At 34.8% G+C, this 20,884-nt stretch overlaps 1 protein-coding gene across 1 annotated transcript in view; it reads right to left on the reverse strand.

The window, feature by feature from the left end:
- The window catches only part of ADAD1 (adenosine deaminase domain containing 1), a 49,928-nt gene that overhangs the window by 26,707 nt on the left and 2,337 nt on the right, over window positions 1–20,884 (reverse strand). The window contains exons 4-7 of the mRNA XM_019418973.2: window positions 18,279–18,446; window positions 12,296–12,364; window positions 7,962–8,087; window positions 341–464 (exon numbers count right to left, since the gene is read on the reverse strand). Of these exons, the coding sequence (XP_019274518.2) occupies window positions 341–464; window positions 7,962–8,087; window positions 12,296–12,364; window positions 18,279–18,446 (487 nt within the window). The remainder of the gene's footprint in view (window positions 1–340; window positions 465–7,961; window positions 8,088–12,295; window positions 12,365–18,278; window positions 18,447–20,884) is intronic.

Raw genomic sequence — 20,884 nt, forward strand, 5'->3', positions numbered from 1 at the left:
TTTAGGGGTGAAATATTACCAAGCCAACTTGGTCCAGATCTAAAGCTATATACTCTTAATTACTTTGATCAGTGATAAACATGTCATATTAAAAAAGTTGCAGGACTTAAAATGGAGCTCATAAGGTCTTGATAATAGAAGCCACTAAAATCCACAGATTATAGACACTGCAGTTACAGCAAGGTTTTCAAAAATGACATGGAAATAATCAGATGACCTGCATAAGGAAAAGAATGTCATATCCATGGCTCAGTGATTTGTAAATAAAGACACTGATACGTGGTTACTTTGGGCTGAAAGCATTAATGTTTGATAGCATTAAATATATTTGTCACCTTACCTAAGGAGAGACCTTCTTGCTGTAACAACAGCATGAGTATCGTGCAACACTCTTCCATTTGGCTTAATGCACTGGCTATAATTGTATTCACCTGTGCCTATAGCTACAACTTCATGCTGTCCAGCTGAAAGGAAAAGGTTAAGAATAGTAGGTTATTTTCACCTCCATCTTACCTATGTTCAACCTCTACCTTACCATTTTAAAGTTACTAAAATATATTGACCAAAGAGATGCAAAACTTACACAATTTCAATTTCAAGTAAGAGTTTGAGAGTCTTCTAAGAACTAATTTTTTAATAGTTCAATAATTTCAATTAAAAATTCATATATTTTATGATAGTTCATCTGAACTTTTACTACAATCAACAGAATCATTAGATATCCTTAGTTTGAAAACTTCCATCTATTTCTTCTACATCTAGATTTGTTTGGCTTACTAGAGATTTCACTGGCCATTCTATTTCTGCCTTAAACAAGTTATCTACACATAGTGGCTCCTTTTTTCTTAATATACTCAAACTCTCTACAAATAAAATTATAGTTTCTGTTCTACTAAAACTGCTTTTTTAGAGAAACAAGCACCTTATGCTTTTTCTAACAGTTTTTCTCCATTTACTTTTTGCTGTACCTCATTTGAGATTTCCTTGAAACTCTAGGCTCAAATTACACAATTCTTTTTTCCTTTCACATCCTATGAGGCCTTTCTATAGCCTAGTCACTAGCTCTTTTCTCTCGATACTCTCTTCTGAACATTGTGCCTTTTAAATCTTTTACCTCTGTTGATGATTTAAAAAAATCTCTAGTCTTAGTCTTTCAGAGAAAGTTCAATTTCACATTTGCAAATACCTAAAGGACTTTCATTAATTCAACAAAAGCAGCTGAGATCCTACCAAGTTCCAGGTGCTGAGGTTGATGGTAAGAATAAAATATTGAGCAAGATATGCCCTCATGAAGCTTCTAATAGGAGAGACAGAAAAAAGACAAACCACAAACTGTGATATGTGCTTTGAGGAGAAAAAATATGGGGCAAATGTAAAGAATGATTACATTCTTATTGTAAGAAAAAGTGCGTTTCGGGGGGAGGGGGGAGAGGTTACCCTATGCAAACTAGTTGCAGAATCCCTCCCTATGAAACTGAAATTTAAGTTTCAGTATGAGGAGTGAGCAACATGAGGAGGTAAAAGGTACTGGAGTTAAAAGACAGACCAGTACAGCTGCTCCAGTAAAGAGTGAAGGGAATGGCATAAGATGAGGTTAGAGAAAGAGGCATCATAAAACATGCTAAGGATTTGTGGATTTTACCCAGGAGCTGTGGTGAAGTTACTGAGGTAAGGGAGTGAAAATCGCATTGGGTTACATTTTAAGATCACTCCTTTATTTGGAAAATGCTATATGTAGGGTCCAAGAAACCAGAGATGATGACTTAAGACTCAAATAATGAAGGGTAGTTGGAAAAAGAGTAATCAGATCTGAGATAAAGTTTGGGGATACAATAGAACTTAAAGAAAAATTTTGGGTCTTAGGGAAAGCACTTAGATTTTCAGTCTGTCTTATGTCATTTACTGAGATGGAGAAAGCTGGAGAAAAGAAAATAAGACAAGAAACATAAAAAGTTCCATTATCATAAATGTAGCTGCTCCAGGAAGGAGTGGATGGTGGTGGGAAAAGTGAATTATATAGAGTTAGTGTAAGTTCTGGGATGGTGATGTTAAGTTTTGAGTTATAAAGGGCAATAGGGTAGCCAAGAAGTCAGTTTCTATTGCAACTCTAACTTGACCTGCCATATTTCAGGGAGATGCTAGTTTGATAATGCAGGAAAAAGAAGGGAATAACCCAAAGAAGGTATTCATTAAGATGTGCGAGGGAATGAAACCAAAATTTAAGTGAAGGAATTGGCTTTATGAGAGAGCCTGCCTCCACTCTCACAGTAGAGAATATGAGCACAATTGCAAGGAAGTGCACAGAGTTGGTGGAAGAGGATGGAAGGAAGTTTGCATTTGAAAGCTTCTTACAAACAAAATTAAAAATTATGAGGCAAGGCCAAAAGCTGAAAGCAAGGATGGAAAAGAGGATGTAGGGTACTTGAGGACAAAGAAAAGTATGAAACAGCCATTCCAGGGAGTGTGTGACACACCCTACTGGAGACACAGGCTGGCTGGGCAGCGAGGAACACCAACTAGATTTTCTAATACCTTTTAAGTAGGTACTGACTGTACAAGTTACTCCAGCAACAGGTACTTAATTTTACTTAGGCTTTCCCCAACCCATATTTGCAATCATATTTCTAAAACCAGACTTATTATTCTCATTCATGCTATTCGCTCAACTTCACATCAGCTTCCAGATTCCCGTGTATGTGGAAACACCATTCCCCTATGTAAACTTGAAATGTTGTTTTACTCATCTCACTTCATTTATCATTTGTCACTCCATCTTATCGCATCAATTTCTAAAAAAATATTATTTTCTTTCCCTGTTCATACTTATCTCAACTCTAAGCACCTCCATCATAACCATCTAATTTATGATTCCCTAATTCAGGTACAACCTGTGTAGTATTTTTAAAAAGTTGTTGGCAATTATTGCTTAGACATCAACTTATTTTAATTATCACAAATATAAATCAATGTTTTCTTAAATACCAAGTACTTTGCTAAATAGTTTACAGTATTATACCTAATCCTAATAACTCTATGAAGTAGAGATTGTTATAACTTCTACTTTTAATTAAAAGAAAACTAAAGCAGAGAGATGTTAAGTACAAAATGTGCCCAAGTCATTTAAGTCTCAGAGCTACGTCTGATGCTGTTTCCAACAATTATAGTACAGTATCAATCCATGACCAAAAATCTTTCACCACTTACTATCTACATCTCATTAAATCCAACTTCTGATTGGATTTTATTTATTTTTTTTTCAATATATGAAATTTATTGTCAAATTGGTTTCCATAGAACACCCAGTGCTCATCCCAAAAGGTGCCCTCCTCAATACCCATCACCCACCCTCCCCTCCCTCCCACCCCCCATCAACCCTCAGTTTGTTCTCAGGTTTGTTTTTTTTTTTAACGTTTTTATTTATTTTTGAGACAGAGAGAGACAGAGCATGAATGGGGAGGGGCAGGGAGAGAGGGAGACACAGAATCGGAAGCAGGCTCCAGAATCTGAGCCATCAGCCAAGAGCCCGACACGGGGCTCGAACTCACAGACCATGAGATCGTGACCTGAGCCGAAGTCGGACACTTAACCGACTGAGCCACCCAGGCGCCCCTGTTCTCAGTTTTTAAGAGTCTCTTATGCTTTGACTATCTCCCACTCTAACCTTTTTTTTTTTTCTGCCCCTCCCCCATGGGTTTCTGTTAAGTTTCTCAGGATCCACATAAGAGTGAAAACATATGGTATCTGTCTTTCTCTGTATGGCTTATTTCACTTAGCATCACACTCTCCAGTTCCATCCACGTTGCTACAAAGGGCCATATTTCATTCTTTCTCATTGCCCTGTAGTACTCCATTGTGTATATAAACCACAATTTCTTTACCCATTCATCAGTTGATGGACATTTAGGCTCTTTCCATAATTTGGCTATTGTTGAGAGTGCTGCTATAAACTTGGGGTACAAGTGCCCCTATGCATCAGTACTCCTATATCCCTTGGGTAAATTCGAGCAGCGCTATTGCTGGGTCATAGGGTAGGTCTATTTTTAATTTTCTGAGGAACCTCCACACTGTTTTCCAGAGTGGCTGCACCAATTTGCATTCCCACCAACAGTGCAAGAGGGTTCCCGTTTCTCCACATCCTCGCCAGCATCTATAGTCTCCTGATTTGTTCATTTTGGCCACTCTGACTGGCGTGAGGTGGTATCTGAGTGTGGTTTTGATTTGTATTTCCCTGATAAGGAGGGACGTTGAACATCTTTTCATGTGCCTGTTGGCCATCCGGATGTCTTCTTTAGAGAAGTATCTATTCATGTTTTCTGCCCATTTCTTCACTGGGTTATTTGTTTTTCGAGTGTGGAGTTTGGTGAGCTCTTTATAGATTTTGGATACTAGCCCTTTGTCCGATATGTCATTTGCAAATATCTTTTCTCATTCCGTTGGTTGTCTTTTAGTTTTGTTGGTTGTTTCCTTTGCTGTGCAGAAGCTTTTTATCTTCATAAGGTCCCAGTAATTCATTTTTGCTTTTAATTCCCTTGCCTTTGGGGATGTGTCGAGTAAGAGATTGCTACAGCTGCGGTCAGAGAGGTCTTTTCCTGCTTTCTCCTCTAGGGTTTGGATGGTTTCCTGTCTCACATTCAGGTCCTTTATCCATTTTGAGTTTATTTTTGTGAATGGTGTGAGAAAGTGGTCTAGTTTCAACCTTCTGCATGTTGCTGTCCAGTTCTCCCAGCACCATTTGTTAAAGACTTTTTTCCATTGGATGTTCTTTCCTGCTTTGTCAAAGATGAGTTGGCCATACGTTTGTGGGTCTAGTTCTGGGGTTTCTATTCTATTCCATTGGTCTATGTGTCTGTTTTTGCGCCAATACCATGCTGTCTTGATGATGACAGCTTTGTAGTAGAGGCTAAAGTCTGGGATTGTGATGCCTCCTGCTTTGGTCTTCTTCTTCAAAATTACTTTGGCTATTCGGGGCCTTTTGTGGTTCCATATGAATTTTAGCATTGCTTGTTCTAGTTTCAAGAAGAATGCTGGTGCAATTTTGATTGGGATTGCATTGAATGTGTAGATAGCTTTGGGTCATATTGACATTTTGACAATATTTATTCTTCCAATCCATGAGCAGGGAATGCCTTTCCATTTCTTTATATCTTCTTCAATTACCTTCATAAGCTTTCTATAGTTTTCAGCATACAGATCTTTTACATCTTTGGTTAGATTTATTCCTAGGTATTTTATGCTTCTCGGTGCAATTGTGAATGGGATCAGTTTCTTTATTTGTCTTTCTATTGCTTCACTGTTAGTGTATAAGAATGCAACTGATTTCTGTACATTGATTTTGTATCCTGCAACTTTGCTGAATTCATGTATCAGTTCTAGCAGACTTTTGGTGGAGTCTATCGGATTTTCCATGTATAGTATCATGCCATGTGCAAAAAGTGAAAGCTTGACTTCATCTTTGCCAATTTTGATGCCTTTGATTTCCTTTTGTTGTCTGATTGCTGATGCTAGAACTTCCAACAGTATGTTAAACAACAGCGGTGAGAGTGGGCATCCCTGTCGTGTTCCTGATCTCAGGGAAAAAGCTCTCAGTTTTTCCCCATTGAGGATGATGTTAGCTGTGGGCTTTTCATAAATGGCTTTTATGATCTTTAAGTATGTTCCTTCTATCCCGACTTTCTCAAGGGTTTTTATTAAGAAAGGGTGCTGAATTTTGTCAAAGGCCTTTTCTGCATCGATTGACAGGATCATATGATTCTTATCTTTTATTAATGTGATGTATCATGTTGATTAATTTGCGAATGTTGAACCAGCCCTGCATCCCAGGACTGAATCCCACTTGATCATGGTGAGTAATTCTTTTTATATGCTGTTGAATTCGATTTGCTAGTATCTTATTGAGAATTTTTGCATCCATATTCATCAGGGATATTGGCCTGTAGTTCTCTTTTTTTACTGGGTCTCTGTCTGGTTTAGGAATCAAAGTAATACTGGCTTCATAGAATGAGTCTGGAAGTTTTCCTTCCCTTTCTATTTCTTGGAATAGCTTGAGAAGGATAGGTATTATTTCTGCTTTAAACGTCTGGTAGAACTCCCCTGGGAAGCCATCTGGTCCTGGACTCTTATTTTTGGGAGATTTTTGATAACCGATTCAATTTCTTTGCTGGTTATGGGTCTGTTCAAGCTTTCTATTTCCTCCTGATTGAGTTTTGGAAGCGTGTGGGTGTTTAGGAATTTGTCCATTTCTTCCAGGTTGTCCAATTTGTTGGCATATAATTTTTCATAGTGTTCCCTGATAATTGTTTGTATCTCTGAGGGATTGGTTGTAATAATTCCATTTTCATTCATGATTTTATCTATTTAGGTCATCTCCCTTTTCTTTTTGAGAAGCCTGGCTAGAGGTTTGTCAATTTTGTTTATTTTTTCAAAAAACCAACTCTTGGTTTCATTGATCTGCTCTACAGTTTTTTTAGATTCTATATTGTTTATTTCTGCTCTGATCTTTATTATTTCTCTTCTTCTGCTGGGTTTAGGCTGCCTTTGCTGTTCTGCTTCTATTTCCTTTAGGTGTGCTGTTAGATTTTATATTTGGGATTTTTCTTGTTTCTTGAGATAGGCCTGGATTGCAATGTATTTTCCTCTCAGGACTGCCTTCGCTGCATCCCAAAGCGTTTGGATTGTTGTATTTTCATTTTCGTTTGTTTCCTGATTGGAGGTCATGATCTCACAGTTCATGGGTTCGAGCCCCACATGGGGCTCTGTGCTGACAGCTTGAAGCCTGGAGCCTGCTTCAGATTCTGCCTCCCTCTCTCTGCCCCTTCCCCACTCATACTCTGTCTCTCTTTCTCCTTCAAAATAAATATCAAAAAAATTTTTTTAAATAAATAAATAAATGACTCCATAATCTGGTAACATCTTATCAACCTAACAACATTTTGTATTACTCCTGTGTGTGTGCGCGCATGCACGTGTGTGCATATATACATTATGTATATGTATATATGTATATCTCTTCCACACTAGTAATAAATTTCTTTCATTGTTCCATAAAAAGTTTTCTCACTGCTGCTTTCTTCCCTCATATCTTTCTACAGAAGTGTCTTCTTTTCCTCTATTTAAATAAGCCTTATTAATCCTTAAAGTTTCAGCTTAAGTCCCACTTGTTCCCAAAGATTTTAACTCTATCAGGTTTCTATTGTCTATGAATTTTTCATACATCTTTTGATCATAGAAAATAATTAACTTTTATCATCTTAGACTTTCACAACAGTATATATATCTTCTCTCCCCATTTAAATTATAAAAACTCTTTAAGACCAGGAACCAAACCTCAAATTTGTTTTATATCATCTATAATCTCTTAACTGAAATAAATATAAGATTTAAATACTTTTAATGATCAACATAGAACATTAAAGGGTAAATAAAAGATAAAATGTAGTTGGAATCATCATAATATCCACAAGAAAAACCAGAAGCTCATGATTTTCCATAGTAATCTTTTCTTACTTTAAAATGAAAATTTGGTCATTTATTATATAGAGTCTTTCTCTTTGTCATAATGGAAATTAGAATTCAGTTTGGTAGTGGTTCTAATAGGGTTATTGTTTAAAGTGTTAGGCATTTTACCATTCTGCAGTTCTCTATTAGTTTCTGGTCAGTATATTTTAACTTTGAGAGCCTTTGTGTTTAATGATATACACCCACTATGTATGTAAGCGATGAACCATGGGAAGCTACCCCAAAACTCAAGAGCACACTTTACACCCTATATGTTAGCCAATTTGGCAATAAATTATATTTAAAAAAATGATACACACCCACTAGAAAAGGCCACTTCAAATCAATGCAATACCACTGTAAAAAGGGTCAAAGTTATTTAATTAAAATACTACTATACACATCTTAAAATTAGGATATTTAATAGCTTTTCTACAAACCAACACATCCCATGTATTTGGACTTACCTCTTTCAATTATAAAAGCAGCCAATGAATTGCTACATTTCAGATATTCTGAATGACTGGATATTAGTTGATTAAATGTTTCTTTAACAATTTGTGATATCTTTCCACGCTGAATATGTCTCCCTTCTGGAAAAAAAAAATCAAATGGAGTATGAATTTGAAAAACATTGTGCTTTCTTGCAGAGACCTCTATTATTCCAATTACAACCTTAACAATTGAGTTTGTAACTTACAGATGTGTAAACAAATTATAACTTACATCATGACTGATATTTTAAAGCATTCCATTCCAAATAAAACACGTTATTGAGCTTTATAGAAAATTTCTCTTAATGTCTTCATATTACACACTAGAGAGTTACTGATCTATATTTGTTGAAATATTCAAAAGTCCTATAAGACACACTTCTTTGTTGTATAGGATTATTCTACATTGCCAGACAACCAACATCTCACTGAAAGCCAGTAGTCTTCCCTCATCATTGTGATAATTGAAATACATTCCTTAGTATTTGCCCCACTGAGAACCACTGAAAAACACGGAGCACTTAGACCCTTGATATAGTTCCATGTTCCTACTAAAAAGTCCTAAACTTTGAAAGGGGATAAAGACAGTGTTAAGTAACCAGGATTACCAAAGAACAGTTTATAATCAAGAATATACATCAGAAGTTACCCATGGATTTTTTTTTAAACATGACAGAGGGATACCTGGGTGGCTCAGCTGCTTAAGCGTCCAACTTTAGTTCAGGCCATGATCTCATGGTTCATAAGCTCGAGCCCCACATATGGTTCTCTACTCTTAGTGTGGAGACCACTTCATATTCTCTCTCTGCCTCTCCCCTCCTCCCTCTCTCTCTCAAATAAAAATATTTAAAAAAATTTTTAAAAACATGACAGAACTTAAGATTCTGGGGTAGGGCCCTGGCCATTTGTTGCTTTGTGTATCCCTACTGAAGGACCCTTGTTTTAGAGAATGAGAGGTTGCAGAATCACCTGATACCATACAGTGTTTCTCAAAGTTTAGTTGTAAGACGCTGACGGTTCCTCATGTTTCATGATGGCTGCTAAGCAGTCTACCAAGTAGTCTGTAGCCCATTTCATATTTTCAGAGGAAAAAAAGCAATGAAAGAACTTTTCTATCATGCATTATGTATATACGAAATGAATAATTGATTATAATTTTCATAGAAATTCTTTTGACCTGCTCAATAATAAATTACATTAAAAGCACACAAGTAATAAAAATTTGATGTTGGTCTCAGCTAACATTCTGCTAACTGGATACAACACATTGTAGTTAGGTCATTTGCATGTTTTTATTTATATTTGTTAATATTTAATTTTTCTGTTAATACTGTTAATGCTATTTTATTGGCCAAAATAAACTCCAAATTCACATTATCAAGAAGAATGAGAACAATCATAAAATTAATCACAAAATGAAGCTCTGAGAGAAAAAAGAATAAAGTAATGGCTATATTCTTTTATCTCATCACAAAGCATACAATGTGGAGATAAAAATTATTATAATTGCATGCTAGCATACATTTACCTAAAATTGGTCAAAACCATCAATGTGTGGTGTATAAATTAGTTTTTGGTCCTTATGCAGTAAAAATATAAATGAGAAATTCTCAGCATCTTGGCTCTGCTTATCACCAAAAACTCATCATACAGAAGCAGTATTCATTTAAGGATATTTTAAAATTTTACTTTTTTTTTAAACTGAAACAGCAATATAAAGATATACATTCAGAGGTTCCCTCACCAAATGTGGGCACTATTTCAGTTCTTAACAGAAATTTTTAGAATCTATAAACATATATCACTTCAAAATATAAAAACTGGGACATGCTGAAATGCACCCTTTGCATTTACTTGGTCTTGGCCATCACTCAAGGATAGACATAGTAACTACCACATCCTTCCTAATGGATCTATAGAATAAATGTACTATAATTTGTTTAATTATACCACATGTAGTTAGCAATTATTTTGTATTACGATATGGAGTAGAAAACCACACTGCAATTAGTACTGCTAGAGTAAGAATCGTGTATGGGGCAAGAGAATGTTTTGCTACCCATTAAATGATTGCACCTAAATATCATAAAGAACCCTTGGGTCTTAACAACGTATCAGTAATCCTCTTGATCTTCATTCAGTATTGAAGGAAATAATATCGTGAATATAATCAAATCTTAGGTACTAAATTGTATCTCTTCGTACCATGCATGTAAAAAAATAAGTAGCATCATTTTCCTTATACATGTGTTCCAGCTATTGAGGAAATAAAATGATTTCACAAATGACTGAAAATGAAGAATGAGATAAGAACATGACATACATAATGCCAAGTAACACCATTTCTTTGATTTCAAGTTGCCAATTTCAAGTGTCATGTGTTTTTAGTATCATGTGTAACCTGAACTTATCTTCAAAGCCAAAATATCATTTTTTTAACATTTATTCATTTTTGAGAGACAGAGAGTGAGCAGGGGAGGAGCAGAGAGAGAGGGAGACACAAAATCTGAAGCAGGCTCCAGGCTCTGAGCTGTCAGCAGAGTTTGATGTAGGGCTTGAACTCACAAACCGTGAGATCATGACCTAAGCTGAAGTCGGATGCTCAACAGACTGAGCCACCCAGGTGCCTCCCAAAATATCACTGTTTTTAATGAAGATATGGTCCAGTCAGAGATATGGCAGAGCAAACAGGCTGTGAAATAGTGGTATCTTCTATAACTGGCATAGCAGAATCTGTTTCGGAAATTATTGTGAGTCTCAAATCTTTTTTCTTCAAAGGCAATAACATCCAACTCCTGTGTTTGAAGGATGATGTTTGCTCTCCTTTTTCTGACACTTGACTCCTGTCTGAGCCTACCAAAGCTGACCCTAATCTTGTATTTCTTTAAACATACTGTTAACATATGTTCTTTCTTCCCCACAGACTGATCTGTTTTCTCAGGGTAATCATAATCTGTGTTATTTGTCAATCATTGACTGGAGATTCTACCCCACTATTCATTAAAATTGCCCATAGAGGCTGAAAAGACAGACCAGAGCCCTTTCCCATATTAAGAGATGACTATTGCTGGATTGATCCCTCACTTCCCTTCTCTTCATCAATTCTTATGACTGTTAGATCAAGTGACTATATTAAACTGTTGGTAGACTTTGCCATTTGAATGTGCCTACTTTCCCTGGTCTGGTCCTTTTACTGCAAACAAACTCATAAATGTGCAGGGTCTTTCTCTGTTTTAGAGAAAGAGATATAACAATAACAATGAGAAAAAAAAGACAACAGAAAACAAGTTTGACTAAGCATAAAACCCATTTTTCAAATCCTAATCTGCAGATATAGAAAAGAGAAAGGTAGGCTCTTTTTCATTTTAATTCTATAAATACTCTAAACTTTGAAGTCTGAAATGTTACCACTATGTAGGCAATGAAGAAGAGTAATTCCCTGACTTTCAGAGGATTCATAAACCAATGAATGGGAAAAGTATACAATAACTACCACACAGTATTGAATATGACAAAGTATTATAATAAAACGTTACTATTTAGGAAGCATCTACTGGCACTGCTTTAAGTATTTTACATATATGATTACACGGAATCCTCGCAATTACCCTATCAGGTAATTATTATTATGGACATTTTACAAATGGAAAAATTAAGGTGCATGGAGAAGTAGTTGATCTTTGGTCATGTAATTAGTAACTGCAATTGCAGTCATAGTTTTCCTGAGCTTGTGTGACAAATAACTGCCATTAAGAAACTGATTATTTAAAATGAATGCCCAACCATTAAGCACTACCAGAAAGCTGTTGGTTTTCATTAATGACAAGCCTACCAAAGAAAAGCGTTCTCAAAAGAGAAGATATATGAAATTGATGAACCATCTCCTCATATGAAAAAAGCCATTTCTTCAATTTTTCCTCTCCATTCCTCATTTCTCATTTTTAGCACAATATAGAAGGAAATTCTTCTCCTTGTAGAAGTCTGATAGGTTTGAATGATAAAATACTAATGTATTTTCATACCTAAACTATCTTAAAGTTTATTTTGAGATAGAGCTCATGTGTGGGAGGGGCAGAGAGAGAAGGGAGAGAGAATCCCAAGCAGGCTACGTGCTGTCAGCATGGAGCCCGATGTCAGGCTTGAACTCATGAACCGTCAGATCATGACCTGAGCTGAAATCAAGAGTCGGACACTTAACTGACTGAGCCATCCAGGCACCTCACCTGAGCATATTTTAATTATATGTTGTTATAACTTTTTATTGGGCTCCCCTTCTAAAAAAATATCATTATGAAGGACTTTCTTACCATAATGTATTTTTGAGACATAGACTGGTTCAGGTGAAACAACAGGTTCTGCAGGGATAGGAGGAGGACCTGTAAATAAAATAAAAATGTAAAGAAACATGAAGCTTCCATGTTCCAAAAAGCAGGTACCTTACTATTATGTAACACACATATTAGATTATTATCTAAAAATGATTATTTTTTCTGTATAGTTCTGCCAACTCTAGGCCATCAAATCTCTGTTAGCTCAGCCTTAGTAAATGTCCTGCCTTACTGAAATTATACAAACACATTTCTGGATTTCCTAATTTATCAGCACAAGCATAATTGCTACTATATAGTTGGTGTTGTAATAGATGCAATGTTCTGAAAAACATTTAAAATGAAACCTTGTTTTAGATGCCCATGAACAATTCTCTATTTACAGTAATACTACGCAAAATACTTAAAATTATTATCCTATCAAAAATTTAATATGTGAGAATTATCATTTTTCCTAGGGGGATACTTCATTCAAAGTTTTCAAAGCTGTTAGTCTCATTCTTTGCAATGGCTTTCCAATTTGTTTCCCAAGTTAGGGAATCTAGGAAAAACAAACCAAAAAATAACACTAAACCAAAGAAACAAAAAAAGATCATAAAAGTTTAAATGAAGAGGCTCCAGGAGCAAAGGTTCAAGATATTAGATCTCTCAAGAATCATTCATAAAGACAAAGGAAGCAAAAAAGCTGCTCCTCTGGACTTCATTTTGACTAAAATGAAATACTGGCCAAATACATAAAAGTTAGCAAGGAAAGATTGGCGATGTCATCTTGTTAGTTAAGCAAAGGCTAACTATAGATATATACACTCTGGACTTTAGAAAAGCAGAACCTTAAAAACTCAAAGAAAGATGATTTTTTTCCATTTACTAGCGCACTAGGCACAAGTGGAGTGAAAAACACAGATATTAAATCCTATTTATCAAGCACAAATAATTTCAATAAAGAAAATGTGACTGTACCAGTTGCACTGGATCTTAAGAGGCACTGTATAAATAAGCAAAATAGTCTTGAAAAAGAACAAAGGTGGAAGACTCACACTTCCCTATATCAAAACTTAATACAAAGTGACAGTAAATAAAAACAGTATGGTAATGGCATAAAGACATACAGACCAATGGAACAGGGAATGCAGAAATAAATTCTCACTTATTTTGTCAAATGATTCTTGACAAGGGTGCCAGTATCATTCAAAAACAGAAAAGGCAATCTTTTCAATGATGCTGGAAAAACTGGATATTCACATGCAAAAGATTAAAGATGGACACCTACCTAACACTACATACAGAAATTAAGTCAGTATGGATCAAAGACCCAAACATAAGGGCAAAAGCCATGAAGCTCTTAGAAGAAAACAAAGAGAAAAGCTTGATGATGACACTGGATTTGGCAATAATTCCCTGGATATGACCCTAAAAGTACAGGCAATAAAAACCTGCGATTTTATCAAAATTAAATACTTTTGTGAATCAAAAACCACTAATAACAGAGTAAAATGTAAATCACAAAAAGGGAGAAAACATAGGTACCTCACATATCTGATAAGGCATTAACATCCAGAATATACAGCAGTCCTCCCCTTATCGGAGGTGATTAGTTCCACTGCAAATAATACTGAACCCTATATATATATACATATATATATATATATATGTATATATATATACACACACACACAAACACACTATGTTTTAATATGTATATTATACGCACATCCCTATGATAAAGTTTAATTTATAAACTAGAAAAAAATTAATAATAGTAAGAAATTAATAATAGAATATACATACAGTAATAAGAATTATGTGAATATAGTCCTCTCTCTCAAAATATCTTATTGTACTGTACTCACCTTTCTTGCAACGGGAGATGATAAAATGTGATGAGATGAAGTAAAGTGAATGACACAGGCATTGTGATGTAGTGTTAGGCTACTATTGACCTTCTGATGACATGTCAGAAGAAGAATCATCTGCTTCCAGACCACAGTTGACCACAGGTAAGTGAAGCCACAGAAAGTGAAACTGTGAATAAGAAGGGAACTACTGGATAGAGGACTCCTAAAACTCAACAAAAAGACCAATGACCCAATTCAAAAATGGGCAAAAGAATGGAGAATGACATATGTCTGAAGAAGATATACAAAGTGGCACATGAAAAATGCTCACCATCACTAGTCAGTAGGAAAATGCAAATCAAAGTCACAATGAGATGCCACATCACACCCAAAAGGATGGCTACTATTTAAAAAACCCAGAAAATAACAAGCATTGGTGAGGATGTGGAAAAACTGGAACCTTTCCACACTGTAGGCAGGAATGTCAAATAGTGCAGCCATTATAAAGAACAGTACAGCAGCTCTTAAAAATTTAAATATAAAATTATCATATGACCTAGCAGTTCCACTTCTGGGTATAAATCCCAAAGAATTGGAACCAGAATGTCAAAGAGATATTCGTACACCTATGTTCATACCAGCATTAGTCACAATAGCCAAATTTGAGGCAACCCAAGTATGTATCAACTGATGAATGGATAAACAAAATGTGGTATATACATACAAGAGAATATTATTCAGCCTTAAAAAGGAAGGAAATTTTGATACATGCTACAATAAAAACTTTGAGGACATAATGATAAGTGAAAGAAGCCAGCAATGAAAGACAAATACTGTATGATTCCATTTGAGGTACCTAGAAAAACTCACATAGAAAATAGAACGGTAATTGCCATGAGCTTGGTGTGGAGTGGGGGTGGGGAAGGAATGAGTAATTTTTTAATGGGTATAGAATTTCAGTTTTTCAAGATGAAAAGAGCTCTGGATATTGGATACACAACAAAGTGAATATATTTAACACGAAAGTGTACACTTAATTACGATACTAAAATTTATATTTTATATATATGCAGTACAAAATTTTATTTTACCACACTAAAAACCTCAATTTTTTAAAAAAGCAGTATTGAAATAAGCTAAACTTAGAACCAGATTCTTAAATCATTGTATAAAAAGTGTTAAGATTTTCAAAACCTAACAGAGTATTATTAATAACACTGTCCTTGAAAAAACTTAGAGCAACATTATACAGTTAATTAACAATTATGATTATACTTAAAAAACACCATGTACAAAATATGAAAGAAGCAATACGTGGAAAATAATTTTTTTGAGCTCAGAATTTTGAAAAAATTAAAAATACGGTTTTTAAATGTTTAGGACATTTTAAAGAAAATGTAACTCACTGTAAAGAAAAAGGTGACTTAATTAAATTTTTACCAGGCTCTGTGACCACAGAAAATACATTATTAAAAACTTTTAGTCATAATTAAGGCACTATTGGCACTTTTTGAGAAAACAATGGTATTGAAAATAAAAGTGGTACCAGTGGAGATGGGAAAATGTTTTAATTTTCACAAAAAATGGAAAAGATAAATATTTAAAAACTAAAAATTGTATCCCACCAGGCAAAACATTTGCTAGCCCTAAATAAGCATTTTGAAGTATTTATCATTAGAAGCTAACCATAAACATTTTCCGATGATTAAGTTAGATGCTTGGGAAATTGTGTAGATAGATTTTAACTTAATTTCAACAAAGCATTTTACATCTTAGCTCCCTGAGAGTAGAGGACAGGTTATGTAATTCTAGATCCTCAGCACCTACCACAGGCCCTGGAACATAGTACATCCTGAAAACATTTATTGATTTATTCATTCTGCTGCATGCTACTATCGGAAGGAAACTGGCAAAATATTGCTGGGGACGTACCTAGATGGGTTGATAGCTGATAAAATAATCACATATAAAGGATTTCAATAAATAAACTGAAAGAATGTCTTAAGAATATTATTTGTCACAGGTTCTACATTTTACATTAATTTGTTAAAGACTCTGGAAAGGCAAAGGCATATCTATAAAAAAATAAATCTAAATAAATCACTTGTCACACTAAGCTCTAGGTGAGTAAAATTTGTTCACTCAGGGCATAAAGCAGTGTGAGAATGGATAAATGAATGATGGACAAAAGCTAATACTAGTAAAGATGACAAAATTATCAAATGATAAAATCAGAACTCAAAATTATCAAAAGTGATTTAATATTAGGAAGGAATTTCTAGGTTAAAATCAGTACCTTCTAAATATTTAAAAGAAAAAAAGTCAAAACATTATCCACAGGACAAAAGGAAAAAAATGCATAACATGACATCAGACATTCATAATAAGTGCAAATGTTAAAGCTTTTTATTGAAATATTTATTGACTAGGTCAAAAAATCTAATTTTATGCACAAAAGAAAATCATTAAAAACAAAACAACAGGATAAAGACACTGGACCAATACAAAATGTAACAAAGTATCAATCTGAGAATTTTAAAAAATTCAAGACCAAAACATATATAACATAAAATATACAAGATAAAAAAGTTATTTTATATTGAATTAAAAAAATATACACTGTAACAACATGAAATCACTGCATCACTGCTCTATAGGTCAAATAACATGTAAAAATGAAAGCATTTCAATAAAATAAGGATAATGACATTTATAGTGCCAGCATGTATAAGACATATACCAGAATCATCATACCTAGCCCTTTAATTAATAAACCTGAAAAATAGTGAAGAGAAAATAACGTAAAAATTAACAAAGTACGTTCTTAAGTACTTAATAAATCCAAAATATGACAAACTATTTGAAAACAACGAAAAAAACCACACATCAAAACTCACAAGATGTGGCAAAATAAATCATTTTTAATTATTAGTTTTAAACAACAAAAATAAAGATACATGAAAGAAGAACATAGAACAAAAAGTTTAAGTATTAAGAAAGACAAAATGAATAGACTAAAAACAAACCAAAAAAAAAAGCCCAGTAGTAAAATAAAGTGATGATTTGTATTTAAAAAGAATGAGTTTATGATCACTGTTTAAATCAGATTTTTCTTTTTTTAAAGTTATCATTTACAGATGAACCAAAATGTAATCTACCGTTAAATGAGCAAAAATTGCTCACTATGACAAAATTTGCTTACTATGCTAGCATATATAACATGGTAACATATTCCTCAAATTGATTAATAGTAATAAAAGCTACCATCATTTTATTACAAATTATTCACTAAACACTAGGTAAGGGCTTTGCATACATTACTTAGTTAATTCTAATAACAGCATAGGAGGTAGTTACTATTGGTGCCCCCACTTTTTATTTTTTTTTATTTTTTATTTATTCTTTTTTTTAATGTCCTCCCTTTTTAAATGATGAAGCTTGCATTTAGAGGGCAAATAACTTGTCTGTTCAGAGTCAATATTCCAACTTCAGCAATTAATTCTGGAATTTACACTTAACCTATTTGCTGTGTTACTTTAGGCCATTATTTTCTCCAATAACTCTACCATCACTGAATTTAATATAAGCCAACTTCACAAAAATTGCATTTAAAAACTCTGAGCATTAAATGCACAGTATTAAAGTGCATAATAAGAATCCAATGAACTACAGAGAAAATCAAGTTTCTGGATATGAAGCTCTTGAGAATCTGACAAATTATCAGATAATTCAGCCAACATGTTCATATAATTTGGTGCTGAAATATACAAGAGTATTTTTTTCTTTTATATAAAATCTTTGTATTCTTTCCTTTGCTATTATTTTTATTTTGTTTTTAATTCAAGTATAATTAATATACAGCATTATATTAATTTCAGGTGTATGATATAGTGATTCAACAATTCTATACGTTTGTTACGCAGTACTCATCACAACGGGTGTACTCAATCCCCTATACAGGAGCATTTTAACTAATATTAAATATGTCAGCAATCAGCAATGGAAGAAAATAAATTCTGCCATTTCGCTCCTGTAGTTGCCAAATAATTCTTCATTAACAAATCCTTTGGTGATTCCTTCTGGAAAAAGATTAATTTTACAAACACTTTATAATCAAGAGTATTTACCTGATGTTTCTAAAATTCTTGGCTCAGGTTCATCCAATTGTAGAAGCTCATCAAGAGCTAATTTTGCTGCATTGGATCTAGACTCCTTTTTATTTTGTCCCAGCCCAGTCTTATATTGAATACCATCCACCACAGCACAAAAAGCAAAATATGGTCCCATAACGTTACCTTGAAAAAGAAGTCAGAATGAATGCTGAAACAATTCATAATATGTTCTTGCAAATGACATTTTATAAAGAAAAATATCCTAGTACAAACACTGTGGAAAACTATCTTGGCCTATTAGTTTTGTGTTTTATTTTATTTTATTTATTACAGCCAATGCAGGTTAAATATTTTTTTTATGTTCTTTATTTTTGAGAGAGAGAGAGAGAGTGCAAAGGAGAGAGCATGCAAAGCAGAGGGACAGGCAGAGAGAGAGGGAGACACAGAATCTGAAGCAGGCTCCAGGCTCTGAGCTGTCAGCACAGAGCCTGATGCGGGGCTCAAACCCATGGACAGTGAGATCGTGGCCTGAGCTCAAGTCGGACGCTTAACTGACTGAGACGCCCAGACGCCCCACAGCCAATGCAGGTTAAAAGCAAAGCTGGATGAACCCCTGAACCAGTTCTGAGGAATTCATCAAGCAGCCAGGTTAGCTCCAAATTCAGCATGAACAGTAGGGCCAGCTTTAGAGTATAGATCATACATGGAGGGACAGGGTCTTGTATAAAGAAATACCTGGCAATAGCAAGCACCCAAATATCTACTGAATGACCAACAAGAGGTAAAATGTGGAGCCTCTGGCAACATCTCTCTTCTCCCACCTTCTGAGTACTCTGATACTCTTGTAAGCCCCAGAACAAAAATATCCCTTTGAAGAAATCCTGTGAACCAATCAGGGTGTCATGATAAGCAATTCAAACCACCATAACTTTAAAGGCAAGTGGAGGGGAGAGAATTCACGAGGAAAACCAAAACAAACAACGGTTTTATACTGAATGTCCAGTCATCCAAAATTCCTAGAAGGATTAGTTTTACACAATTACTTTTACCTAGTTTTCATATTTGCCTAATGAAAACTGAAGTGGAATCATCTAAATTTATAGGCCAAAGATTTTTCCAGCTCAAGTTTTACTTGTTGGTATTCAGACTTTAGAAGTTCTCTAGTTAATGCAAGTCTCTACTCGTTATGGATGGCTAGGTACAGCGTCACTCCACATAAGCCTCATCATCACTGTTATTATTACTTCCTTACATATTACACTAACTTCTGGGTTTCCATATGTATCAAAGTTTTACAAGTAACTCCTGACTACATTTGAGTAAATTGCTTTCCTCCCACCATCTATGACTTCAGTTTCCCAAATTCCTTCATTATGATCACCTAGGTTCCCGTCCCAACTTACTAAACCTTGTAATATTTTGTATATTTATTTAACAAGGGTGAGATTATTATGTGTGAGATATGACCCATCAAATTTGTGAATAAGACCTCTGTGTCAGAGTACTGAGCCTTTAAGCTTCATCCCATCATGCTTCAGGTTCTCAAACTTTAGTATGTATCTAAATCACCTGTAGAGTTGTTAAAATATACTCTGGTGTCATTACTAAACCTACTCATTCAGATTATTCAACTAGTAGTATACACATAAAGTAAATATCATTACTTATCAATGGGTTGTAGTTGTGAGCAGCTTTTACTAAGTTCAATGAAGATTTGCCCTCACATTTTTTTTCTTACTATGACCAACAGCTTACATTTTCCAAGAGCATTCTGAGAAGAATGGAGGGAAATACAACTGGTGACACAAAAATTAAGTCCACAGTACCAGTCATGAAGTAATCCCACCTACAGTGACTAGACCTTGGAAAACTCCCACCTGCGATATTAAGACTCTATTTTTGTCACATGTTTACCAGTTATTTCATTCAAAACAACAGACTGGAAACTTGACTTCACTATGACAATCTTTGCTAAAATCTCAAAAACTTTAAATCCTTTTGCAAAGATACCTTGAGACCCATGTTGGCAAAAGTTAGTAAGAGAAAATTTAAAAACCAAGCTACTTAATAATGTTTTTATATACAAATACCCATAGGAACCCACACATATGTGTACACATATATATATATTTTTAAGGATTGTGTTTGACTCATACTTTTAGCCTGTCAATACCTGTTAAGAGCATTTATTTTCTTAAAAAAAGTTTTTTTACATTTATTCATTTTTGAGAGACAGAAAGAGACAGAGCATGAGTGGGGAAGGGGCAGAGAGAGAGGGAGACACAGAATCTGAAGCAGGCTCCAGGCTCTGACCTGCCAGCACAGAGCCCGACGTGGGGCTTGAACTCATGAACTGCGAGATCATGACCTGAGCCGAAGTCAGACACTCAACCAACTGAGCCACCCAGGCACCCCAAGAGCATTGATTTTCTTATCGCTCTACTTTCCGAAAGTTCTATCTAATCATTGGTCATAAGGTAAAGAGAGCAGGGGCTGCTGTTTGCATTTTATTTGATCTTTACTCCTGCAGCCTTCCACAGGCACAATGTGGTAAAAGATCCTTCTGGTTGGGAGGTGGTTTAAGCGAGAATGGAGAAAATAGTCACACACATCTGCAGAAA

The sequence above is a fragment of the Panthera pardus genome, unplaced genomic scaffold (genome assembly GCF_024362965.1).
Source record: "Panthera pardus isolate Hobbes unplaced genomic scaffold, ASM2436296v1 HiC_scaffold_13, whole genome shotgun sequence".
Taxonomy (NCBI): Eukaryota; Metazoa; Chordata; class Mammalia; order Carnivora; family Felidae; genus Panthera; species Panthera pardus.